This window comes from Elgaria multicarinata, chromosome 15 (genome assembly GCF_023053635.1).
Source record: "Elgaria multicarinata webbii isolate HBS135686 ecotype San Diego chromosome 15, rElgMul1.1.pri, whole genome shotgun sequence".
In the NCBI taxonomy this organism is placed as follows: domain Eukaryota; kingdom Metazoa; phylum Chordata; class Lepidosauria; order Squamata; family Anguidae; genus Elgaria; species Elgaria multicarinata.
The window spans coordinates 24,157,478-24,184,445 of record NC_086185.1 but is presented as its reverse complement, the minus strand read 5'-3'; the positions used below and the strand labels follow the sequence as shown (position 1 = coordinate 24,184,445).

Sequence of the window (26,968 nt, the reverse complement as noted above, 5' to 3'; positions counted from 1 at the left end):
TCTTATCCGTTATTCCATCGTTTACTACCACTACAGCTGTGTTTTTAGAGTATAACTGCTCTATTATTGCTCTGAATTTGTTACCAAATCCCATTTTGATTAAAACCAACTTTAAAGTTTGCCAACTCACACAATCAAAAGCCTTAAAAATATCTAGCGCTAAAATACCCGCCTTATTCTTTGACTTTTTTATCCCCTGTATTGCATTTAAGACTCTCCCTATTAATGTATGCATCTGTCTGCCTGCTATAAAACCACATTGGTCTTCCCCTACATAATTTGCTATAAATTTATTTAATCTTTTGGCCAAAATAGTTGAAAAAATTTTAGCATCTTGATTTATTAACGAAATTGGTCTATATGAATCAGGGAGAGTCAAATCCTTATCCGGTTTCGGGATTAAAATTATTATGGAATGCTCCCATGACTCTGGAATCTTCTCCCCTTCCATTATTGCGTTATATAATTTCAACAACTTTGGCACTATTAATGTTTTAAATTTTTTATAAAACTCTGGTCCCAGGCCATCTACCCCCGGTGATTTCCCTACTTTAAGCTGATCTATGACCTCCTCTATTTCACTTTGCAGTATGTTACTATCCATAATTTTCTTATGCTCTTTTTCTAATCCTTTTTTCAAAAATTTACCCACATACTCTTCCTTCCTCTTCGTTTGAGTATCTCTTTCCTTGTATAAATCTTCAAAAAATTGCTGAAAATTTTTTATTTTATCCTTCATCATATGACAATAATTACCCTGCTTATTTTTTACTGCCCCTATCCCATTTTTAGCTTTTTCCTTTTGTGTGAGCTTGGCAAGCATCTTCGAGTTCCTGTTACTATTTTGAAAGAATTCCCTTTTCATATAAATTAAGTTCCTCTGAACCTCTTCTAAATTAATATTTTCTAGTTCCTTTTTTTTTGCCTGTACTTCTATTAATTTATATTTATTTTTAGTTTGCCAAAATTCATTTTCCAACTTCATTATCTCTTTCTCTAAAGTAACCTGCCTTACCTCCTGTTGTCTTTCTAGATTACACATTTCCCTAATACAATTCCCCCTAAACACAGCCTTCATGGTATCCCAAACCACTGCCGTTCTTGTTCCCCCCTTCTCATTTATTTCCCATGTTTCTGACAGTTCCTTCTGCATTTTCTCAATTACTTTATCGTACTTAAATATCTTAGTATTCAGTCTCCACCTTAATGCTTGTTTGTAATCCTTATCAACTGCGAAAACTAAACTTACTAATGCATGATCCGTTACCTTGATTGTCCCCAATTCCATTTTACATATCTTAGTTAAAAAATCTCTGGATACAAAAATATGATCAATCCTGGAGTATGTGTGATGGACTGGAGAATAAAATGTAAATCCTGGGTCAGCCCCTCTAAGAACTCGCCAAGAATCAACAAAATCCTTTTCTTTAATTAATTTGTTTAACATAGTGATATTATTTCTTTTTTCTATCTCAGAGGGATTTGACCTATCTAGTCTATTATTCATAACCATATTAAAATCTCCAGCCAAAATAGCATACCCCTCCTTAAATTCTTCAATCTCTCTTAATACCTCCTCATAAAATTCTTTTTGTTTATTATTTGGAGCATACATATTGATCAAAGTATACATTTTCCCTTCCAATTGACCCTTTATCATAAGATATCTCCCATTCTCATCTTTTTTAATATTTTCCATCACAAACCCACTTCTTTTTGAAATCAAGATGGCCACTCCATTTTTTTTTGATGTCCCCAAAGACACTTCGTAAAACACTGGCCATTTCAAACGAATAACATTATTTTTTTCCTTGAATTGATGAGTTTCTTGCAAAAAAATTATATCAGAACCATCCCTATTTAGCAATTGTTCAATCCTTCTCCTTTTTACGACCGCCCCCAGACCTTTAACATTGAGTGTTGAGATTCTTATCTTCTTATCCATATCTAATTCTTTGAACTTCTTCTCGATCCCGAACGTGTTGAAAACTTAACTTACATACATAAAAATACAACAACCCACACAAACCCTTCCCTCCCACCCCACTTCCCCTTTCCCTCCCATCTCTTTTCCCCCCAATATATCTCCGGGAGTCTAACACTCCGGCCATTATTTTAACCCTTGGGGAGTTGAAATCCAACACATCTGGAGGGCACCAAGTTGAAGAAGGCCAGTATGCGGTACGGCCTATGAATCTATGGGTGGTCTTTGTAGTTAGGGGTTGGACCGCAATCCTTCACCACTGGTTAAGCCGACCTAGAGGCTGATGGGGATTGTAGGCCCAAACACCTGGAGCGCCACAAGCTTTCCACCCCTGGTAAAACACCTCCATCAAGCCTTTCCTAAAATTAGTTGTATCTAGTTGGTTGTGCTGTTCCCTCCCCCACCCCCGGCTCCCAAGAAAGGTTCATTTCCCCCTGCATTTTCTTCAGCTGCATGGATCCTGATTGCTTTTCCTCTCTTCCCAGCACATAACACGGTAGTCACGTCAGCCATTTTTGCCCCAAATCCCAGCTTGATGGTCTCATCTGAAACATCCGAAAAGCAAGAGCCCAAAAGCAAAGGCGAAGATTCGGAATCTGCAGATCCCATTCGTTCTGGTAGGTGGGGCTTAGATAACAGAGGGCCGGGGAGGACCTGGGACGTTGAGCCAAGAAGCCTCCCGGAACACCTACCCAATTATAGTTTTATGGCTTTTGTTTTTTGGTTAGTCACCTTGAGGCATTGCAAAAGGTGGGATGTCAATTCCTTAAATCAGTAACTGATCAGTGTTGACATAAGAAGAGTCATGTTGGATCGGACCAAGGGTCCATCTAGTCCTGCATTCTGTTCCCACAAGCAGGACATCAATGCAACAGCACCCTCCCACCCATGTTCCCCAGCAACCGGTGTACATAGACTTACTGCCTCTGATACTGGAGGTGGCACATAGCCATCGAACGCCTTCTCCTCCAGGAATTTATCCAGCCCCCTTTTGAAGCCATCCAAATTGGTGGCCATCACTACATCTTGCGGAAGTGGATTCCATAATTTATGTGCTGTGTGAAGAAGTGCTTTCTCTTCTGCGACTTGACTCTCCCACCAATCAGCTTCATGGGGTGGCCTCATTGGGGTTCCAATATTATGAGAGAGAAAATGTCCACACCAGGTATAATTTTGTACACCTCCATCATATCTTCCCTCCCTCCTTTTCTCTACATGAAACAGTCCCAGCTGTTGTAACCTTGTGTCCAGCTTACAAAGCTGCCTTATTGTGAATCAGACTCTTGGTCCATCTAGCTCAGTGGTTCCCAAACTTCTTCAGGTAACCGCCCCCTTGGTTCCATGAACTCATGCCCAGTGCCCCCTACCCTTCACTATAAAAATCATTATTCAGAATAGCCGGTTTCAATGAACCACTAAGGAAGATAATAACAATAAAATTTGAAACAGTAACAATTAATTGAATATTTACTCAAAATCCGAAGCACCCACTGCAGGCTTGCCAAGGGAGGGAGGGAAAAGAGCGAACGCCTCTGTTTTGCAGCCGGCGTGGCGGGGCACACCAAGCAGGTATGTCTCTTCATTAGCGTTTTGGTGCTTTTGAAACATTTCAATTCACCGTTAAAAGGACTCTTCTTAAACAGTATTAATACATGTGTGGATTCTTCCCTTATATGGCTTGGGACCAAACTACCTTCTCCCATAAAAATGTCCCTGGGTTTTAAGACCTTCTGGAGAGGTGCTTCTCGGAAAAGACCACCTCGAGCGCCCCCCTGCCTCTTAACACCCCCCCTATGCAATCCCACCGCCCCCAAGGGGGTGGTACCGCCCACTTTGGGCACCACTGATCTAGCTCATCCCTGGTCTATCTGGACAGCCTGCGGCTCTCCAGGGTTGCAGGTAGAGAAGAGCCTTTACCATGATCTCTACCTGATCCTTGAACTGGACATGCCAGGACTATCTGGGACCTTTTGTACACCAAGCAGTTGCTCCACTATCGACCTCTGACCGTTTACCTAACCGGTTTACTGCAAGCTAGTTCTTGCATGGAGTGGGTTCCTAAAACCATCTCTTTTTCTTCTGCCATTTCAAGGAGCTTTGAAGACAGACCACACAGAAGTGCTTCTGTCAGCTGATTTTACTGGAGCCATCAAAGTCTTCATTAACAAAAAGAAAAACGTCTCTTAAATCAACGGTAACTTGACAGCATCATGAAAATGGTACCTGGATGTGAATCATGTGATCAGTGAAGCAAAAGTAAAATATAGAGCTGGAGGCTGGCTTAATTTTTAAACTTCTTTCATTTAAAGCTGCTCCATTAGGCCTCCTGGGACAGCAGCCCCCGGACTCTTTAATTCCCCTGGCTTTTAGAATAGAAAGGGAAGGGCGCAAGTAACATTGCCAAGCGACTCCGCGTTGTGTTTTCCAAATAATTCTTTTGCTTGAAGAACTGTTGCCACGCGCAGGATTCTGCATGAAAAGGGCAATGAGATATTCACATAGGTATGTGCCATTTGGGGGTTATATGCAACAAACTGCACAAAAGTGACAGCTTACGTTATCGAGTTGTGCCCATGCTGGGGTAGGGAAGGAATTTAATTTAAGAGCAAATGCGGACTCTTCCCAGAATCCCATTTCCAGCAAAGTTGATCCGGTTTTGAATTTATGTTAACAGAGCTAAAATTGTGACTGGGTTCCTCACATCCATGAGCCCCCCCACCCCACCCCCCCGGGTCATCCTACCTTGGTCAGAGTAGCAGCAACCATGTATCAATGTTTTCTAATGTGGATTTTTGTTGTCTTCTAATTGTTGTGCACTCAAGATTCCTTTCTTAATATATAATAATTATTATTTTTTCACACTGGAGCACAATATTTCTATGAAAGAGTCTCTCATTCCTTATTCACGGGCACTGGATTATGCTCACCTTAAAATTAAGCGGCGTTAGGAACAATTCTTTTACAACAATGTAAAATAAACTGTTTACATATTTTTTAAAGCATTGTAGTTTAAAATTGCGTTTTTGTTTTTTGTTCAGAGCTAACTGAATTTAAAGGTCTTTGTAAATATTCGTAAAATATACCAATGAAATAACATTTCGGGGTGTTGAAACTCACAAAATGTTGTTGATGGTTCCTGTTCCACAAGACAAAAGATGTATCATTAAAAATGGGTCACATTGAAAGAGATGATGCGTTTTGTCGTTTTTACAGCATTAAGGTTTGCTTGGCTTTTGGCTCAGAACTGGAACACGCTGCCTCCAAGCTGTGTCTATTAGTCACCAAACTAAGAACAGAAGAACCTCAAAAGAGCCCTGCTGGATCAGACCAAGGGTCCATCTAGTCCAGCACTCTGATCACACAGTGGCCAACCAGCCATCGGCCAGGGATGAAAAAGCAGGACATGGTGCAACAGCACCCTCCCACCCATGTTCCCCAGCAACTGGTGCGCATGGGCTTATTGCCTTGAATACTGGAGATATCACACAACCATCAGGGCTAGTAGCCATTGATAGCCTTTGCCTCCAGGAATTTATCCAACCCCATTTTAAAGCTATCCCAATTGGTGGCCATCACTACATCTTGTGGTAGTGAGTTCCATAATTTAACTATGTGCTGTGTGAAGAAGTCCTTCCTTTTATTTGTCCTGAATCTCCCACCAGTCAGCTTCATGGACTGACCCCAGGTTCTAGTATTTTGAGAGAGGGAGGAAAATGTCTCCCTATCCACATTCTCCATACCATGCACAACTGGAAAGCAGCAATGCACGTTTCTTTAAAAGCTTCCTTAATAGTCCTTGATCAGCAAGGCAGGTGGCCTGCAGTTACCCAATTGCTACTGGGAATTCTGCTTTCTTGAAATTGTGCCCGATGACATTTTCTATGAAGCTCAAAAAACACACACACCTTGCAGCACCAGGTCTGTTGTATATATTTCGTCTCTTTCAGTTCTAGAGAGTCCTTATTTCCACTAGATGGCGCCCTGTATTTAGATTTGTAAGGACAATTTGGAGCGGCAATAAAATGTGGGTGTGGAGTATGAACGTTTCATCCATCAAGCTACATCCTCTTTCAGAATACCCTGTTTCATCCCTCCCCGGCCCCACCCCCTGGTTTCATTTCCCCAATAGATACTTGGGCGTCTATGGCCACTGAACATGCTGTATCACTGCTAGGTTGCTTGTTTTAAGACTTTTTGTGCTTCTGCAAAGTCGGGGGTCCCCCAAACCTGCTGCTTCACAGAGGATCACAGTTGGAAGAGAATCAGAGATTCTTTTCAATTAACAGATCACAGAGAATCACAGAGTTGGAAGTGATCTCAAAGCCTACCTCTGGAGGGAACTTGCTCCACCGAAACAGCTCGTACTATCAGGAAGTTGCTATGGTGCTATTTTGGCTACTTACGGATTTGCACTGTTACTTGGAGAATGAATTTGCTATTAGTGTACAGGATGGAAATGCTTCTTACTGTGAGTTATTGACCCTTTAGGGAAAGGGCATATGTTACTTGGAAAAATAACCACTTTCAGAGCTGTGTTTAATTGCTGTGGCTCCCAATTAAGCAATCCTGGAACCTGGAATTCAGCAGGAGCAGGGAGAGAGGTGAGGGATCTTTTATAGAATTCTCAATGCAAAAATCTATGTAGAAAGCCTTTAACCATCAACCCTGGTCAATTTTTCTATCATAGGTATGCAGTGGAGGTGACTCCACCTCTAGTAATTTGGGTTTTCCTTAGTTTTGTATACTGGTTCCTGATGCTGGCTTAAATTTAACTAAAGCTAACTTCCTTAAGGCTGTCTTTGAATGTGTGTGTCCAAAGAAATGAAGGCCTCAAGAAGTTAATGCATAGAATTCGAGCAACAGAGACACTGTCCTGCACGGTGCTCATACTTATTTTGGGGTCGCACACACTTATTTTGACTGGAATCGAGAACAAGAGGATGGTGAAAGGCCTTGAAGGCTAAAGGTACTCAGTCTAATAAATTGAATGTTCTAGAGGGATAAACCCATTGTTTAATTTTTTTAAAAAAAGATATATCCCACTAACAAGACATTCACAGATCCACTGAAGATGAAGCAAGAAGCATTGGGGTTGAATTCTAGGAAAATTAGATGCATGTTAAAATGGGGGGGGGGGGATAACCAGTGGGACAGCAATCTTAAGTAGGCGTGCTGGAGGAAAGGGAAGGTTCACCCTCCTCCCAGCAACTCCAAAGTAGCCTCACCCCACCCCACATCCACGCCACTGCCCAACCCAGCAATTTTAGGGTCCACTGGAACTGTGGCAAAGTACTACCACCTAGCACTGCATATACCCCTTGGGGCGAAAGATTCTGTGTTTCTGCATTAGGGGATTCAAAAACGTAAGCTACAACCTGAACGTTCATTGCGCATGCGTACACACACCCACCCTTTAAGGAGGGGAAATGGGGGAAGATAGGTTTATTCATTTGTTTACAACATTGGTTTGGCCACCTTTCTGCAATGGTTCTCAAGGTCACTTACAAAACAGTAAAACCATTTTTTAGGACCATCAAGCCTCCCCACCCTGCAAAAGCCACTCTAACACATATGTGCACACCCCTAAACGCAAACACCAGCAAGAGTAAAATGAAGAGATCCTGCTCCCAGCAGCTGAAGAGATCTCAGCCCTCCTAGGGCAGATGTTTCCATAATTCTGGGGCCACCGTAGAGAAAACCCTGCACCTGGGAGCCAGCAGCCAAAGGTGCATTGGATGGATGCTGACAGGTGCATTTCCTCTCCTTCCTGGAGTGAAGACAAATGGGGAAGTTAATTGAAAAGTTAAACTGGTGTGAAAACTCAACCAGAGAAGTTTGCATGTGCCACATTCAAGACCACCCCAAGGAATGTAGCATCTTTGAGGCCGGCCCAAATCCGTTAGCTTCCTGGTTTGCCTAAAATATGGAGGCGCTTCTGTATTTCGAGCAGGACCCCCATTTCTCTACCCCCAGCCATCCAACCAACCAGGAGGGGGGAGCTTTAGCCTTTAACGCGGGGGAGGGGGGTCCTCCGGCCAGGGGTATCTCCCCCCCCTTGGTTCAAAGCGAGCGCGGCGGCCGAGGGAAGAGGGCGCAGAGTTGGGCATCTCCCCAAAGGGCCCCTCTTCCTTTCTCGCGGTGGGGCTGGGCAGGTAGGCAGGCATTCAACCCCAAGGGCAGGCAGGCAGGCAGCGGCGCCCCCTCCTTCGGGGCCCCGCCGCCGCCGCCATCCGCGCCACGCCAAGCCCCGCGCTCCGAGGGGGCGTTCCCGAGGCGCGCGTGCGCCGCCTCCCCCGGGCAGGGCCTGCGCTCGCTCGCCCGCCGCCGCCGCCGCCGCCGCCCGCCCCTTCCTTTGTCTGCGACGGGAAGGGGAGCGCGGCTCTTGGCCGGCCCCTGGCTCCTCCCCGCCGCTGGCGCGCGGCAGCTCGGGGCGCGATAGCCGAAGTGCGCAAATTCACCAAGCGCCTGAGCAAGCCGGGCACGGCGGCCGAGCTGCGCCAGAGCGTCTCCGAGGCGGTGCGGAGCTCGCCGGGGCTGGTGAGAGCCGGGCGCCGCGCGGGGAGGCGGCGGCCAGGGACGCACGTGGCCGGCAGGCAGGCAGGCAGGCGGACAGCGCGGGGCAGGGGCCGGAGCGCCTGGGACGCGCCACCCGCCTGCCTGGGAGGCGCTCCGCTCTCCGCCCGCTGCGGGGAGGGAAGGCGCTCTGTACATGCCCAGAGGTGCCCTTGTCGGGGGGCGGGGTCTGAGTCAAGGAAGGGCCGAGGGGGGCTGAATAGGAGCCTCTGTGCTGGACGGGGGGGGGGGGATGCGGCGGGGATGGGCGGCGGGCGAGCCGGAGGGGGCGTGGCTGCTCTCTGATAGACAAGCGCGGGAGGCCAGAGGCGCCGGTGAGGGGCCGGCAGGCAGAGTTGCGCGCCCTGGACAGCTCCGCCGCTCTTCAAAGGGGAAGGAAGGCCCCACCCGAACAGGAGCATGCTGCTTCCTGGGTGGGGGGGGGGGGAGGGACCATCTTCGCCTGGCTAGCCTGTCAATCTCCCATTCAATCCTTTATTGGGGGGGGGGGAGAGGAGGAGAAGAACCCCCCCCCAAATGAAAGGCTTACAGAGCTCCGCTGCGACCACTGGGCCGTTTTCCTCTTCAGGGGTCCACTGAGACCATCTCTGGGCCCATCCTTATTTTGGCCTGCACTGTGTCTCCGCTGGTCTTTTGCTGTGACTGTGCCAAATCCACAGGCTACCCAAAGGGCTTTGGGCCAGCAGCACCCAGGGGCAACGGAGGTGCCAGGAGCCATGCCCGGCAGGTGGATTAGTAGCCAGGCGTGTCCGGGGAGTCCCTATCCCACTGTACGGGGGGGGGGGGCGCAATTCTGATCTGGGGATGGGGTGGGAGAACCAAATTTAGACTTAAGGTTGGGCTGATCCAGGGACTGGCGGATCCCATGCACAGTTATTCCCTCTGCTCATTGCAGCTGCCAATCTTTCCCCCAGGATGCTTCAGTCCAACCGGCCCCTGCTTCTTTTTGGCTTCTCAGACTTCACTCAGAGTTGCCCATTTTCACGCCTGCCTTTTTGATCAAAAGGGCTAGAAGTTTACTTTTTTTAAAGAAAGAAAAAGAAAAGAGACACTGAGGAGGATGCTAAGTTATGCACCAGCTACATTCAGAAGGCGCCCGGCCCTGTCTTGCTCCACAAGGTTTGGCCAGCTCCAGCCCGGCAGAGAGAAACATCTGTGCCTCATAAATTGCACCCTCACGCTTCAGCCAGGCCTTTTAAAAACCACAATGTAAATAAAAGGTGCGTCGTTATGTGTCTTGGGTAGCGGAGGCTGCAGAGTTCTGAGACAGTTTGTGAACATTAAACCTTCTCCACGGTGCTGTTTGGTTGAATCTTGCCATTGTGAAAGTAAAAACACTTCCTGTGCGACAGAGAGAAGTTTTATGCTGCTGGCAGGAATGAAGAGTTTTCCAAAGCAGCCAAGAGCTGCTTTGGTGGAGTTGGCTGAGCCAAGGCCTCCTTCTAAAGTGTGTGCAAAGTATCACAGATATTATTAGTTTTTTCCGTGCTCTTCTCTTGCCAATACGGATTTGTGCTCTGTGGGAAGAATTAGGCTGGGAAAGCAGAACGGCAAAGAGCCCGGGAGGCAGGAAAATATTTCGTTTAGGGATGCCAAAAGACAGGGTGTGGTGAAGTTTGAGATTTGGCTAGGAATTGTCTTCAAATACTCCACAAAAAGGGAGCCCAAATTGCCTTTTGGGGTGGGTGGGTATATTTGTAGAATAGTAAAACTGGAAGGGGTTAACCCATCCAACAGAAAAACGCACTAGAAGTTATAAAAATACAGGCCTACAATTGAAAACATTGTCGCCATCAATGAGAGTCAAGGGGCAGCCTCAGTGAAGCTGAATAAGTATGCATTCAGTGCCCATCCAAAGGCAAGCAGAGATGGCACCACGAAGACCTCCTTCAGGAGGGTGTCCCAGCATCTAGGGGCCACAGCAGAGAAGCTCCCATCTCTTGTGTCCACTTGCTGTAGTTCCAACATCAGATAGAGATGGAACATGGCCTCCGATTCTAACCCTAACATTTGGGCAGGTTCATATTATTTCGACCTTCCCCAAATGGGCATTCCTCCTGATGTGTTGGACTTCAACTCCCATGTTGATAGGAGTTGTAATCCAACACATCTGGAGGGCACCTGGTTGGGGAAGGAAGACCGCATTATATATTAGTTGCAGTACACCGTAAATGTGTATGGCACTTTACAGAGTGCTAGGGGAGAGGTTCCCTGCCCCAAGGAACTTGCAGTTTGAAAAGGAGGGGAAACATCAGAGGAAGAGGGATAAACAGGGAAGCAGGATATGGCTGTTTCAGCTGCACATGATGCGCTTGCAGGAGGACTCGGGGACTAGGGTGCGGTTTAAGCGGGCTTTGAAGGAGGCAAATGAGGATCACATATTCTGGAAGGCAGTTCCAGGCATATGGGGCAGCAAGGGGAAAAGGAACAGAGACCTTTGAAGGGCTGGGAGTCACGGAGCCGGAGGAGCAAAGGTTACGGATAGAGATGCATCAGGCTATAAGAGTAGAGCGATAAGGCAGGCACAAGGCCATGTGCTTTGAAGGTCAGGAAGAGGCGCTTTTTCTTGGCCCCAGGTGCAGAGAGGAAGGCAGTGAAGGGGTTGACATCAGAGCGACTAGGGAAGCGAACAGTTTTGGCAGCAGAGTGCGAGAGAGGCCCTCTGGGGCTAGGCTGTCCACGGCGTTGACGCTCCAAACCATTTCATCACTTGACCCCTCACTTCTCCAACAACCCTTGTTTCGGAAAAGCAGGGGAGCTGCTCCACCCAGAGCCGGTGTCAAGGCATGATTGGGCCCCTGCTGAGGGCCCACAGCCAGGCAGAGTCCCCGCTAGACGTCCCCCTCCTCCTCTTCGCTGCCGCGACCTACTTGTTCACCTGCCTCTCTGTAAGCCCGGAGCAGGGGATGCCCCCGGCTCTCTGCCTGTCAAGCAAGGAAGCCATGATGAGAAAGGATGAAAGGCAAGAGCAGCTGGTGACAGTGGGGGTCAGAAGGCGGGCTCACAAAGGGAGGGGGCCCAGCCAGCGTGTCTTGCCCAAGCCCCCCACCCCAAACCTGGAGCCGGCAATCGCTGCCCGCTTTCCCAGTTGAGTCTCGGTGCCCTGAGGAAGCACCCTGAGCACCCAGCAGCAGCCAGAACGGCGTGGCTTCCTCTTCAGTGCAGCGGTTGCCACCTAGAAGTAGCGAGCAAACCACAGCAGTGTAACGTCAGCAGCAGCCCTTGATAACGACGGCGCTTCTGCAATCCTTGCGGTCAGAAACATCAGCGCTCCAGAAGACCTGCAGGCCGGTTGGAGGGGCGGATGCCCTGCCTGGGGCTTGGCTGCCCACGGGGAGCCGTTTGTCCTGTGCTTTGGAGAGACCCCCGTTCTGTTGGCGTTCTCTTTGACCTGCTGTCCTGTCTTCTCGGCTGGCTGGCCTTTCTCGCTGTCACTCTACGGCCCGGTCGAGCCACCCATGTCAGAACAATGGCCATGTTTTGAGTGGGGCCAAGGGCTAAAGCATCGAGAGGCAACACCTGGCCCTTGAGATGTTTTGGCCTACAACTCCCAGCGTCTTTCACCATTGGCTACGCTGGCTAGGAATTATGGGAGCTGTAAGCCAAAAAAAAAAATTAAAAATTGGGCGGGTCACAGAATCTTGTCTGTAAACAAGGAAGGGAGCACTGACAGAGCCCCCTCCCCTGCTCAGGCCATTACCACTAGGGCTGCTGACCTCCATGGGAGACCCAAGGCACAAGCAAACAGGGGAGAGCTTCCATAGTTCATAAAGACAGCGCTTCTCTAGTTGTTCACACCGGTAGGTAGGAAGAAAGGGTCTCGAGGTGCATAATAGAGGGGAAAGCCCTTGGAGTGAGCGGCTGTTTTTGTGCCAGGCGGGAAACCCCTGAACGCCAGGTGTGGTCCCTGGGCCTGCAGTTGTATTGCCTAGAGATGAAGAGTCATTTGCTTTCCAAAGCATTGAAGGCAATACGGCAGAGGCATTGTTGCCTGTGGTGTATTATCTATTTCTTTATCTATTTCTTAGTACTTGTATATTGCTTGGTAAAAGAAAGTATGGTTTACATGCCAATTTATTAAATTCAAGTACCCAGTGAATAAATAATTGATTGTACACACGTGTTTTGCTTGACCCCCTTTTACCTCTGGTCAAACAGGTGTGGCAGGTTTTTGAAATGGGTTTAAAACTTGCATGGCCTGTTTGGCCAGAAGTAAAAGTGGGATGAGTTTACACACACACACACACACACACACACACACACTTCTTTCAAACTATCTTTAACTCTGGGTGGGGGGGGCACTCACTCCTGATTCTTTCTATCCTCCATTACACCATTTTCTTGCCTCTTGCTATTTCCCTTGTGGCGATGGTTCTCTTTTCAGCCTCAGTGCATGGCCTTTTGCTAATTTCTGGTGAAACACATTTTCCCTTTCTCTAGCTTGTTCCGCTCCCTCTCTCTCTCTCAGCACATGATGCAAGAGACAGCTGCACATGATTCTCTGCAAATTCTGACCCACAACGGGGCAAAGGATGCTTTTTCTTACATTGGACAGGTTCTCCCAGCTCCAGTTGAGAACTAGTTCACAAGCCTTTTCCCAGATACTAACAAATCACTGTTCCAGTTGGTTCTGGCATTTTTTCTGTAAACAGACTTCACAGAGCCACCCCTGTTCCATCATGTCTTGGCTGTAACCCATAATATCCTACTCTAGAGCAAATGGAAAGGAAGTTAGTGCTGGATCCGCAATAGAGCCTCATTAAAAAGAAGAAGAAAGTAGCTGTACTGAGAATTTTGAAGCTTGTATGTGTTGTTCGACTAGGTAGTTACAAACTCGGGTAAAACTGGGGTCATTCTGTGACCTTCATTCTGTAGGCACCACTTTCCAAGATGTCAATGTGGCTATGAGGCGATTGGTGCGCAAGTGCATGGAGAGAGCGCTCATTTTGATGGCAAAATATGTTTTTTTAAGTGAAGAAGGCCAGAACAATTATCACCATGGGGGCTTTCCTTGAACGATGCTGCCAGATTACGCCTTCTGCCATGACCGTGTACAAGTACAAACGGGTTTCTGGCTCCCAATGGATCTGTTATCTGTAATTTGAATCAGTGGGAAAATATAATTAATTACGTACTGAAATGCCCCTTATATGGCAGACCAAGGGGGGGGGGGAACCTTTGAAAACATTTTGTTTAGGTTAGCAACCTGTTCTGCTCAGGAAATACCTAGGCATTAATAAGTTCCTTCACTGCAAATCACTAAAAGAATCTAGCCACCTTTCAACAGGAGGACGTCACACACTAATTTAACAGGAGACACATCTGGGCACATGGGCATCCTATTTCTGGAGCATGCCCCAAGGAGCTTACAGTCTAAGATCCAAGATAACCCTATGAGGGGAGGTTACAGCAGCAGGGATTGTTTAGCTTGGAAAAAGGAGGCTAAGGGGAGACCTGATAGAGGTGTACAAAATTATGCATGGTGTGGAAAATGTGGATAGGGAGACATTTTTCTCCCTTTCCCATAATACTAGAACCCAATGGGGTCATCCCATGAAACTGATTGGTAGAAGATTCAGGACAAATAAAAGGAAGGACGTCTTCACACAATGCATAGTTAAATTATGGAATTCACTACCACAAGATGTAGTGAAGGACACCAATTTAGATGGCTTTAAAAGGGGATTGGATAAATTCCTGGAGGAGAAGGCTATCAATGGCTATTAGTCCGGATGGCTTCCTCCAGTATCAGAGGCAGCCTTCTTCTGTAAACATGGACAGGAGGGTGCTGTTGCACCGTGTCCCGCTTGTGGGTTCCTGGTCGGCAGCTGGTTGGCCATTGTGTGAACAGAATGCTGGGCTAAATGGACCCTTGGTCTCATCCAGCGGGGCTCTTTGTATGTTCTTATAACAATAAGGGAGGGAATTGTGTGCCCAGGCGTAAATGTGAAAAGTTCATACCTTTATTTTAGTTACACACACCCAGGCCTTAGCTAGACCTACCGGTTATTATTATTATTATTATTATTATTATTATTATTATTTATATAGCACCATCAGTGTACATGGTGCTGTACAGAGTAAAACAGTAAATAGCAAGACCCTGCCGCATAGGCTTACAATCTAATAAAATCATAGTAAAACAATAAGGAGGGGAAGAGAATGCAAACAGGTACAGGGTAGGGTAAGCAGGCACAGGGTAGGGTAAAACTAACAGTAGAAAGTAACAGTAGAAGTCTGCACAACATCAAGTTTTAAAAGCTTTAGGAAAAAGAAAAGTTTTTAGTTGAGCTTTAAAAGCTGCGGTTGAACTTGTAGTTCTCAAATGTTCTGGAAGAGCGTTCCAGGCGTAAGGGGCAGCAGAAGAAAATGGACGAAGCCGAGCAAGGGAAATAGAGGCCCTTGGGCAGGCGAGAAACATGGCATCAGAGGAGCGAAGAGCACGAGCGGGGCAATAGTGTGAGATGAGAGAGGAGAGATAGGGAAGATCTCGTGAGGTGTTTATCGTGAGATCCCTCCTCTGTTTACACGCGAGGTGTGACGACCTCAGAAGGAGAAGCATCGCGGCTGCCATTTTAAAAATTATTATTAAAGGGCCAGCAATGCACAAATGCTCGTGCACAAAAGATAAGTAATTTTTTAAATTTAAATTATTTCCCCCGCTCCCCCCACCATATCCCTGAAGGGTGCAGCGCTCCCCCCACCCTACCCCTGAAGGGTGCAGTGCTGCACCCCATGTGTGGCTCCCGGCTCCTCGCGAGGAGCCGGGTCAACCTGCGGCACCCAGCCACACGTTCTGCGGTCTCAGGAGGGCGAGATCCCGTGGCAAGGGAGGGATTATCCCCCAATCACCCCGGGATTTCGCCCCATCTAGCTATGGCCTCAGGGTTAGCGGCAATGAAATTGGAGAAGTTACACCATAGCCTCCCCGGGGCTTAGAGCAAAACAACGAAATGGTCACCAGTTCTGTGGGCTTGTTTTGCTGTTAGTGTTTTGGCTTAAGCAGTGGTGATTATACATGGAAGTGCCTTGCCCATCACAAGACAACAGCTGGAGCCGGAGCACCATCACATGCCTCTGCTTTCTGGCTGAACTTCCTTCCTCTCCCCGAAATTCTCTTATCAGGTTGCTCAAGAACATCCTCCTTGTAGAGCCAGTTGGACCCATCCCAGAGGCAAATACAGTTCGCCACCTCCCAAACTGTAGATGGCACCAGTTTCTTTAAAGACTCTAGAGCAGGGAGAGCTTTGTGGGGGTTTTGTGAAGGGGGAGGGATCGTGCAAACATGGCAATTGCTTTTGTTTTCTCACAGCCCGACAGCTACGTTCCTTTTCGGCTAACCGTTTGGGGACAGCATGTTGGAGATGGGCACGCCCCCCCTCTGCAAAACATGGGCGGTATCAAAGCTAAAGTGACTGTGACCGCTCCCCCCCCCCCATACACACATCCTTTCTCATGGTGGAACTGCACAGATTTTAATAATATTGTATTTGCAGGTGTTCTGTGTTTCAGGCGTTTTTTTAGTGTGCAGTTGGACACCAAATGTGCACTTTATACTGTTTGGACTTTATACTGTTAGTTTTACCCTACTCTGTGCTTGTTTACCCTACCCAGTGCCTGTTTGCATTCTCTTCCCCTCATCGCTTTACTATGATTTAATAGAATGTAAGCCTATGCGGCAGGGTCTTGCTATTTACTGTTTTACTCTGTACAGCATCATGTACATAGATGGTGCTATATAAATAAATAAATAATAATAATAATAATAATAATAATAATAATAATAACAGTTGGAAAAAAATGTGCAGTTGGAAATCTGATAATGTGCAGTTGAAAAACAAGTGTCAAAAAATTAGCCACGTGTTATGTGTATGTGTTTATTGAGAACTTAACAGTAGACAAAGCCAGGGATGGCATGTAATACACATTATATAAGGATACAGGTGAAAGAGCCCTTGATGGTGTGACTGATGTTGTTGGGTCCTGTGACAGATGTGGGGGCAGAGTTGGCCCTTGGGTCTATTGCATGGTCTGGTCTCTCTGTCTGAGTCTCTGTCCTGTGTACTATTGCTGGTTAGCGTCCGCTTCAGGTTGGGAGGTTGTCTGTAGGCCAGGACCACTCTGCCTCCCAAGGCTTATGTGAGAGAAGTGTTTGTGCTGATGATGGGTTGGAGTTTTTCACTGGTGATCCATTGCCGTGGTTTCAATTGGGGGCTGTAGGTGACAACCAGTGGTGTACTTCTCTTGGTCTGTCATCCTTCCTGGGTATCCGTACGGCCCTGTCAATCTGCCTTTACGTTTAAGGTGCTACTAGTGTTGGTGACCATCTGTCTAGTCGTGAAAGAGAAAAAATGTGTTTGGCTGGGGCAGGGTGTGTGTATATGTCTGTGCAGTTGGAAAATTTGCTTTTTTTAAAAAACCTGTTTTTTTTTAATAGCTTGTTAGCTGCCCCCAGCTCTTTGTGAGGAAGAGGTACTATAAATCAATTAAATAAATAAACAATCAAAACATATATTAATATTTTCAAGTGTTCCCTGCATCCCGTTCATCATCATCCTGTAAAGTTAGTTAGTATCGTCCCCATTCCTCAGATGGAGAAGAGGTTGCATCTCTCGTGGCCTGTAATGCTTTCGGATGGAAGTTCTGTTGACCTGTGTTTGTTGGTCTTGTATCCCATCAGGAAAAAGCAAAAGTGATCGAGCCTTTGGACTACGAGAATGTCATTGCCCAAAGGAAAGCGCAGATTTACAGCGACCCGCTCCGGGATCTGCTTATGTTTCCCATGGAAGATGCATCTGTGAGTTGCTTTTTTGGCACCGCGGTTTCAGCTGTGGCCAGTCAGCCACTTTTACCACGGCAGAAACTCTGCCACCGTTATTATTGTTATTTAGTATTTCTCTCTCAATACCCTGTGCAAATGAGTCCTCGGAGCAGCGTACAGAAATATACAGCATTAAAACCACTGATTAATACAGTTGTTGAAAGCCTCAGCCACTGAGATGGTTAAGAACAACGGCACAGCGAAGCATTCAAAGCCTGTTTGAATAAAGATGTGTTCAGTTCCTTTCTAAAAGATAACAAGGAGAGAAACTGGGACTTTTCCACAGCGAGAGTGTCCCAAAGCCTGGGCACCACCACCGAGAGGAAATGGCACCGCCGTTTGCTTAGACACCGTTTGCGGAGGGCTTTTGAAATTAGTCTGAGGCTGCATGAAATTAAGCCAAGCGCCAGAGGTGGCCCATTCCTTGTACATCATGAAATGCAATCCTCTTTCATACCACTTTCAACTCTCCTTAAAAGTGTGGTCTGTCTCCAGGCTAAGTGGAAGAGCCCTTTTAGATTTTCAGTAAATGTTGTAATGAACTCTTTTTTCACCGATAGGGAGAGATAGTTCCCTGTGAGGCCTGGAACTTCACCTGGTGTAAGCTCAGTGACTATTCCCTCCTTCCTTAAAAAAAACATTTTCCAAACTCATCTCTACATTACATGTAGTTTTATCCTCCATCCAATCTACTCCTATAATTGCTTCTACAATACGTCTTAACCTGTTTGCTACATAGTATAATTTTATATTTGGGAGACCCAATCCTCCCTTTTTTTGGCTTAAATACCATTTATTCTTATTTACCCTCGCTTTCTTATCTCCGTTACAATATTTGTTTATAATATTTTGCCAACTTTTTATCTCAACTTCTGAAATTTTTATTGGTAACATCCTAAACACAAAATTAATCTTAGCTAAAATCTTCATTTTTATTAATGCTATTCTTCCAAACCAAGATAGATTTAATCTTTTATATTTTTCCAATTTTTCTAATACCTCTTTTTTTAACCTCGTTAAATTCTCCTTTTCTAAATTGTCTAAGTTTTTTGTAATTTTAATTCCCAAATATCTAATCTGTTCCTTAACTCTCATTTCTATTCCCTTACATTCCCATTCCTTTTCTTCCTTCTTAGTATGATTAAACAAAATCATCTCTGATTTGGACCAATTTATTCTTAATCCTGTAGCTTCTTCAAATTCTCTCAATTGTTGTTTAATTCTATCTATTTTTCTTATTGGATTCTTAATAGTCAATAAGGTATCATCCGCAAACATATTCAATTTTATTTTCCTTACATCTCCAATTCCTTCTATCTCTCCATCATCTCTTATTGCGTTCGCCAATACTTCCATAACCATTACAAACAGGACCGGCGAGAGCGGACATCCTTGTCTTGTACCTCTGGCTAGTCGTATCTTTTCAGTGAGTCCATCGTTTACCACCACTACAGCTGTATTTTGGGAATATAACTGTTCTATTATAGTTTTAAATTTATTTCCAAATCCCATTTTATCTAAAATAATCTTTAATGCCTGCCAGCTCACACAATCAAAAGCCTTAAAAATATCCAATGCCAAAATTCCTGCCTTGATCTTTGATTTTTTAATCGCGTGTATTACATTTAAAACTCTTCCCACTAAACTATGCATCTGCCTCCCCGCCACAAATCCACATTGATCTTCTCCTATATATTCTGATATAAATTTATTTAACCGTTTAGCCAAAATAGATGAAAAAAAATTAGCATCTTGATTTATTAATGAAATAGGTCTATATGAATCGGGGATAGTCAAATCTTTGTCTGGTTTTGGAATTAATATTATCAATGAGTGTTCCCATGATTCTGGTATCTTCTCTCCTTGTAATATAGCGTTGTAAAGTTTCAATAATTTCGGAACTAAAAACTCCTTAAAAACTTTATAATATTCTGATCCTAAGCCATCTGCTCCCGGTGATTTACCCACTTTCAAATTATCAATTACATCTTCAACTTCTCTTTGAGTTATTACCTTCTCCATTTGCTCTTTATGTACTATTTTTATTCCCTTCTTTATATACCTTCCTATATAATCCTCCAACTTCTTTTTTTGAATTTCTTTACCCTTATATAATTCCTGATAAAATTTCTGAATTTTTTTTATTTTATCCTTCATTGTATGACAATAATTCCCTTGATTATCCTTCAATGCTCCTATCCCATTTCTCGCTTTTTCCTTTTGTGTGAGTCTGGCAAGCAATCTAGAATTCTTATTACTATTTTCAAAATACTCCCTTTTCATATACATTAATTTTTTTTGAACTTCCTCTAAATTTAAATTTTCTAATTGTTTCTTCTTAGCTTGTTTTTCTATTAATTTATATTTATTTTTACCCTGCCAATATTCTTCCTCCAAACTACTAATTTCTATCTCTAGCTTCTCCTGCTCTGCATACTGTTGTCTTTTTAAGTTGCACATTTCTCTAATACAGATTCCTCTTACTACAGCCTTCATGGTGTCCCAAACGACTGACCCAGCTGTTCCTCCCTTTTCATTGATTTCCCATGACTCTGACAATTCCCTCTGAATTTTTTCTGCCACTTTATTAACATTAAGTGTTGATACTTTTATTTTTTTATCCATATTCACCCTTTTGATGTCTCTTCCGATCCCTTGTGCTCTGAAACTCAAATTCACATACATAAAAACACAAACACCATAACAAAACCCTCAATCCCCTTACTCTAACCCATACCATCCCCCCTTCCCCCTTCCCCTCCCCCCACCTCTTCCCCCCCCCCAAATCCCTGTAAGTCTAACACTCCAGCCATCTACTTTAGGGGGAAGGGGGGAGGCAGTGCTGCGCCTGGCCGGCAAGGTCTCTATGTTTAACATTCATAGAAATTCATTAAATTATTTCTTCAGCATAGATGATTTCTTCACAATATGGATGTTTATCCAGCATCTATATATTTTCCAAACAGACAACAATTATAATGTGTCCACAGCTTGTTCACACATTTTCTTCAAAATAAGTCGTGTCACCTGTTAAATAAATATATATGCGCCGGATAAATATCTATATTGATAATACATATATATATATATATATATATATATATTCTGTATAAATATCTGGTGACAGACTTGACCTTGGGGGAGCTAGGGCTGGCAACGGCCGACAGAAAGCTCTGGCGTGGGCTGGTCCATGAAGTCACGAAGAGTCGGAAGCGACTGAACGAATAAACAACAGCAACAATAAATATCTGTATAGTTAAGACATGACTTATTTTGAAGAAAATGTGTGAATAAGTTGTGGACACGTATTTGTTGTCTGTTTGGAAAATATATAGATGCTGGATAAACATCCATATTGTGAAGAAATCATCTACATTGAAGAAATAATTTAATGAATTTCTATGAAAAAGTTGTTGACACATTATAACTGTTGTCTGTTTGGTTTATATGTGGCTGAGCGCGGCTCACTCTTTTCGTATCGTGTTCTGTAATTCCGACGACGACAATGCTTGGTGGTTATAGAACACTACGGAGAGCCCGAAGCTCATTCACTGAGGGGACCTGTGGGCACACTTGGGGATTTCAGAGCTTTGGGGGTACCACTGCACGCCTGCTCGAACCCTTCCAGCAGCTTTCTTAGCTAAACCAATACTTCTCCACCTATTGAGAAGGGAAGGGGTAGGAGCCAAGAGGCTTACTGAACATTGCCAAGTGAGCCAGTGTCACAGTCTTCACTTCTAGGGCAGGAGCTACACTATTCATTACACCGTTGTTTAAGTGCATTGTTGCGTCCTCCCTTGCTACGTTACAAAATGCAACTTGAGCCCAGTCAATCGAAATACCTTTTCTTCTATCGTTTTACCCCGGCACACTCTTCTTTAGAACGTTCTTCATTATGCTCATACCGGCTCTGAAGTAAACCTCCTTCTTCCGGTGACTCTGAGCTAGACCTGCCGGGATAAGCCGGCAGGGAGGCGGGGCGACGCGTAGGGACGAGGGAAGCCCTGCAGCGTCTTAAAGGGGCCACGTGCGCCCCAAAAGATAAGCAGTTTTTTAAAAAAATTAAGCCTCTGTCCCCTCTTTCACCGCCCTCCCTCCCCCTCCCCCTCCCCCTCCTCGCATTGTGCCAGCTCTCCCTCCCCTTGTCTAGAAAAGCCCTCACTTGTCCTAATCAGGAAGCAAAGACCATGGTCACGAGACATGACTTTGAAAGACGGCATTGAAAACAACGAAAGGTTGGGGCACATTGTTAGTTTTAAAACGATTTTAACAGAAAGTGGAACGGTTTTAAAAGTCAGAAGAAACGTAACAACAACAGCATCACGTGACTGCTGATGTCATCTCTGCCAACTTGTTACGTTTCATCTAGACAAGTGTAGACGGGCCCTAGGATACAGCACCTAAGCTCTCATCTAAATCTCAGTTCTTGCCAAGGAGAGGTGAGCACGTCGGCTTAGATTTCTGCACTTGATTTAGTCAGAAGCTGGCCTTTCCAGCACTCCAGGCAAGAGGTGTGTTTACTCATTTGAGCTGTGGCTGTTTAGAATCTGTTAATTTCTTCCAAGGTTTACCAGCTGCCTTTTCAAAGAACAGCCCGGAGTGTGTGGGGATGTACGCTCAAGTCGACAAAGAAATCGTCCTTTATTGGGCTTTCTAGCTGTCGGTGCATTTTCTTTTCTCTTTTTTTTATTATTATTTTTATTTATTAACAATACACTAATACAATACTACAATAATCACAACACAAGACAAAAAAACCATAATACATAACTTGATTAACCTTATAACATTTCTAATTTGATATTTTTACATCATTGCATAACATAAAGTGCACCCCCCCCACCCTGGGATCTATTCCTGTTTCCAAAATCTCATTGATTCTTCGGGAGGTGGTCTTCCACTCCCCCTAGATAATAGATATTCTAGGAACTGATTCCAAATTCCCTCAAAATCATTTGTTTTTGTTATCCCTCTTCTTACTTTTATATTACATGTCAATTTATCATTTATAGCAATACCCCAAATCTCTTTATACCAGTCTTCGACATGATAATCTCCTTGCACCTTCCAGTTCCTAGATATGATCAACCTTGCTGCTGTCAGCAAATTCGTTATCAGTTCTTTTATTTCTTTATTACATTTTAAATCTCCATATAATGATAGTAATGCCACTGTAGGTGTCTCTTCAATCTTTATTCCCACTATATCATTTATCTCTTTAAACACCATTTTCCACAGTTTTTGAACAAATACACATTCCCACCACATATGTAAATACGTTCCTTTTTCTTTACATCCTCTCCAACAATTTGCTGAATACAGCTTGTTTATTTTATTTAATCTCACCGGGGTTAGATACCACCTCCATAAAATCTTTTAATAGTTCTCTTTTATCCTCACTGACATACTTCTCAACACTCTTTGTCTCCATATTCCCTCCCAACTCTGTTGCCCTATTTGTATCTTCAAATCCGTTTCCCACACCATCTTACCCATATTTTCTGACTCCCCCTTCCCAACCAATATTCTATATATTTCACTCATTAAACCTTTTATCATTTTCCCCTTTCTCAGTTTCTCTTTTTAAATCATCTCCTCAAATTTCGTTAATTCTCTACACTCTCCATTATCCTTTAACCATTTCTTCGTCCATTGCTCTAATTGAAAATAATTTAACCATGTTAAATTCTTCTCCTTTAATACCTCTTCTATTTCCTCTCGAGTGTTCATCCTCCTTAACCAATTTTTTAGTTTCATTATATCCTTCTCTATTAATATTTTCCCTAATTTATCTTTTAAATTCCCTGGAAATTTTCCTAACATTATCACTGGTGTTATTGGAGAAATACTTGGAAGTAACTCCTTTTTATATACACGCCATATTTCCCAGTGATTTTTTAGAAGGGGGTTCTCTATTTGTTCCCCCCATTTTTTATTATATTCTCTAAATAATGAACCAACCTCTTATGATTGCGAGATCCTCCCCCTCCGTCCACACGCGGCTGCGCAACGTCCTGGGAGGAAGTGGACATTGCACTTGCCATTTTGGTTTTTTTTTTTTAATTAAATAATTTAATTTATTAAACTCTATTTAACAAAGCGGCTCAAAAAAGTCAAATATATATATAAAAACATACAAGTCAGACAGCATTTCCAATAAATACACAAACACGATTTCTGTAGATGCTGAACCGAGCTTGTTTCCTTCAATTTACTGTGGTCAGAGGAAGATTTGTTAAACCAGAGTTGGATGCCACATTTTTTATTTGAAGATGGGCACACGAGGGCTCCATCGAAAAAGTGAGGGGTGTTTTTTTTAAAAAAAAGACCCTGTTCCCACCTCCAATGGGCACGGAGCTCCTGAAGAGTTCCATGCTCGTTTCCCAGCTTCTCAAGTTTACTTGCGAGGAGCCAGGAGTTATTTGTTCCAGACCCCAAACGAAACCTTGGCGGCAGCATTTGAAATCTGTTCTCCTGCTCCAGCTTGAGAACAAAATCCGGCTCTCAAGTTCCAAGTCCTGTGTGGCCAAGGATTTTCACAAATGGACCTACTTCTTTCCCGGTGACATTTTGCGTTGTGTTCTGCTGGTTCTGTACTATGTCTAACTAAAAGCACGTATGTTCTACATGTTTGTTTCAGTGTTTGCACGCCATGGAGATCCAGGTAATGATACAGTTTCTGCCTGTGATTCTTATGCAACTATTTAGAGTGCTCACCAACCGGACACGAGGAGGAAATTGCCGTCAACTGTACCATGTAAGTTTCAGTCAAGGCCCAACAACTAAGAACTTAAGAAGAACCCTGATGCCGGATCAGACCAAGGGTCCATCTAGTCCAGTATTCTGTTCACACAGTGGTCAACCAGCTGCCCATGGGAAACTCACAAGCAACAGCACCCTCCCACCCATGTTCCCAGCAACTGGTGGACATAGGCTCACTGCCTCTGATACTGGAGGTAGCACACAGCCATCAGGAGTAGTAGCCATTGACAGCCTTCAAATCAAAGGCTGAATCACCTTGAGAACATTTCGCTCCCTAATCTATTCTAGCCTGTGTTTCCCACCATTTTGAGCACCTTGGTGGCCTAATTAAGTGGGGCGGAGGGTGGGAGAAAACAAGTCAGCTCTTTCCTCATTTGCCTAAGCTTATCTGCCTGCTTGCCTGGAGGTGACCCTTTATTTGCAACAGGTGACCAGAGAAATGGATATTTTCAAGCCCGAATTAGCAAATTTTACAATACCTCCTTCTAGTTGGTATTTTGAGGACTAAAAGCACTGAACGGAATGCATTCAATATGCTTCATGAATGGGAAGGAAGACAAAGCCAATAAATAATGTCCAGAAGAGAATCTGAGAATGCGCTTACCCGAAGCGTGGGTGGAAAAAATCCCATTCTCCCTGTTATTTATTTATTATTGCATTTATATACCGCCTTTTTTCCTGCAAGGAATCCAAGGTGGCATACATAATCCTCCTCCTCTCCACTTTATCCTCACAACAACAATCCTGTGAGGTGGTTTGGGCTGAGAATCTGTGACTGGCCCAAAGCCACCCAGTGGGTTTCCATGGCCGAGTGAGGACTAGAACCCGGATCTCCCAACTCCCAGCCCGACACTCTAGCCACTACACCACACTGGCTCTGTTATTTCACAGGGTTCTCCTCCACGTTGTATCCCGATGCCACGAAGAAGGCCTTGACCACTACTTGCGGGCTTTCATCAAGGTGAGCAGTGGAAGTTAGGACCCTGTCCTCCTCTCCTCCTCTGGGATGGGTGGTGCAGCTAGGGCCAAAGTCCAGGGGCTGCCCAAATGACCACCCAGAAGGTGATGACGCATCAAGGCAACAGAAAGAAACTCCATTCTATCCCTGTAGTTATGATGGTGCTATGATTTAAGTGAGTTTAAAATGCGAAACTGCACCTCCTCTGAGTATATTTTTTCTTTGACTAGGGTTGGCAAATAGTTTTGTTGTTGTTACTACTGTTCTTAAAAGATCAGGAATGTAGAAGCATGGAATCATGAGTGTGTGTGTGCATGTGTGTGTAGAGAACTGTCAGTTATGTGCTTCACAACTGAAGTAATACACATGGCTGTCCCAAAGGACCAAGGGAACAGCAAGAGGTGAAGGCCAAAACAAAAGAGAGAAAGTTCTCAGGTGCCAGGAAAAGAACGTTTTTTAAAAAAATTCTACTCAACGCATTTCGGAACTGCATTTCAAGACAGAAGAAATATTGGGAGGATTCTGAGGAAAGGTAAACAGCCCCTGAGGAAGGAAATCTCTTTCCGAAACACTTTGGGCAGTCCCAAAGGGCTCCCATAAGACCATGAAGTCCAGGGTCTAAAATCACCCAGCTACACCCCTCTCTGTGACCGGGGGAGAACCCGTCAATAATGAAAAAACATGCTTCTTTTGCAGTATTGCTTTCGACCTGAGAAGCCCGGGGTGCCACAGGCCAAGATGACGCATGAAATCCTGGCTGTCGCGATGGCAACAATTCTCAAGCAGTCGGCAGATTTCTTGGCCATCAATAAGATGCTGAAGGTGAAACAAGACTGGGAGGGCCTCATTCCCCGCCCCTTCACCCTGCAATAAGGCCAATATGGCCAAGGGAGTTGGCCGTAGACTTTGAAAGATGCATCTCACAGCTGAACTGACCAAATCAAAACCTTCCCAGTTCAGTTTTCCATCCATAAAACGGGAACAACACTGATTTGCTCTTGTTGACGTACGACATGTACTGAAATTGTGTTGAGCTATTTAAATTGTTTTAAAATCTTGTACATTCAACCATTTTTTTGGACTAAGTTTTATTGTAATGTTCTGTGATGTTTTAATGTTGCAGTTTGTTGCTGTTGTTTTCTGTGTGTGAATTGTTGTGAACCGCCCAGAGAGCTTCAGCTATTGGGCAGTATATAGTGGTGACCAAAATTGCGGGCACTTTTTGAAATGTTCATGTTTTGCAACTTTGCATGCTTATAGAAAATGTTCTGTTTCACGAAATTCAAATGTTTATATATCAATTGAAAGAGAATTTCATGCTGAATTCAATACAAAAAAAACCAGAATGCAAATAGCTGCAGTACAAAATATAGTATGCTTACTTTAGTCTTAAAAACAAACACAGATGTGATTGAGTGAAGAAGTGGATTGGAATTGCAAACCCTACTGGCCAATCACAGTCCTTGTTCTGGGGACCAATCACATGGCAGTAGTTGTGATACATCATGTTTCAAGTTGGGGAAAGTCAGTTTTGCTGTTTGCTCTGTAACTGAAGCACAATTGGAGATGGTGTGAACATTTGAAGTATTTCTCAAATCAAAAGTGTACGTACCTACATCATAAATAGAACAACGGCACCAAAGAAAAGAGTTGATTGGACACCCAGGAAAAGAAGCAGGATTGTTGTATTACGTGAATCAGGTCTTTCAATTGATATATAAACGTTTGCATTTCGTGGAACAGAACATTTTCTATAAGCATGCAAAGTTGCAAAACATGAACATTTCAAAAAGTGTCCACAATTTTGGCCACCACTGTAGAAATGAAATAGATGATGATATCATCACCTCTCTTTCTACTTGTTTGTTCC

General features: G+C 44.4%; 1 protein-coding gene across 1 annotated transcript; it reads left to right on the top strand.

Annotated features, from left to right (window-relative positions):
- The first annotated feature begins 6,434 nt into the window (after positions 1–6,434).
- On the top strand, positions 6,435–26,157 carry LOC134409361 (uncharacterized). Its single transcript, XM_063142074.1, has 6 exons — positions 6,435–6,452; positions 8,165–8,521; positions 17,238–17,354; positions 24,087–24,135; positions 25,032–25,101; positions 25,816–26,157. The coding sequence occupies exons 1-6, from the start codon at positions 6,435–6,437 to the stop codon at positions 25,838–25,840; spliced, it is 636 nt and encodes a 211-aa protein (XP_062998144.1). The 3' UTR covers positions 25,841–26,157.
- The last annotated feature ends 811 nt before the right edge of the window (positions 26,158–26,968 follow it).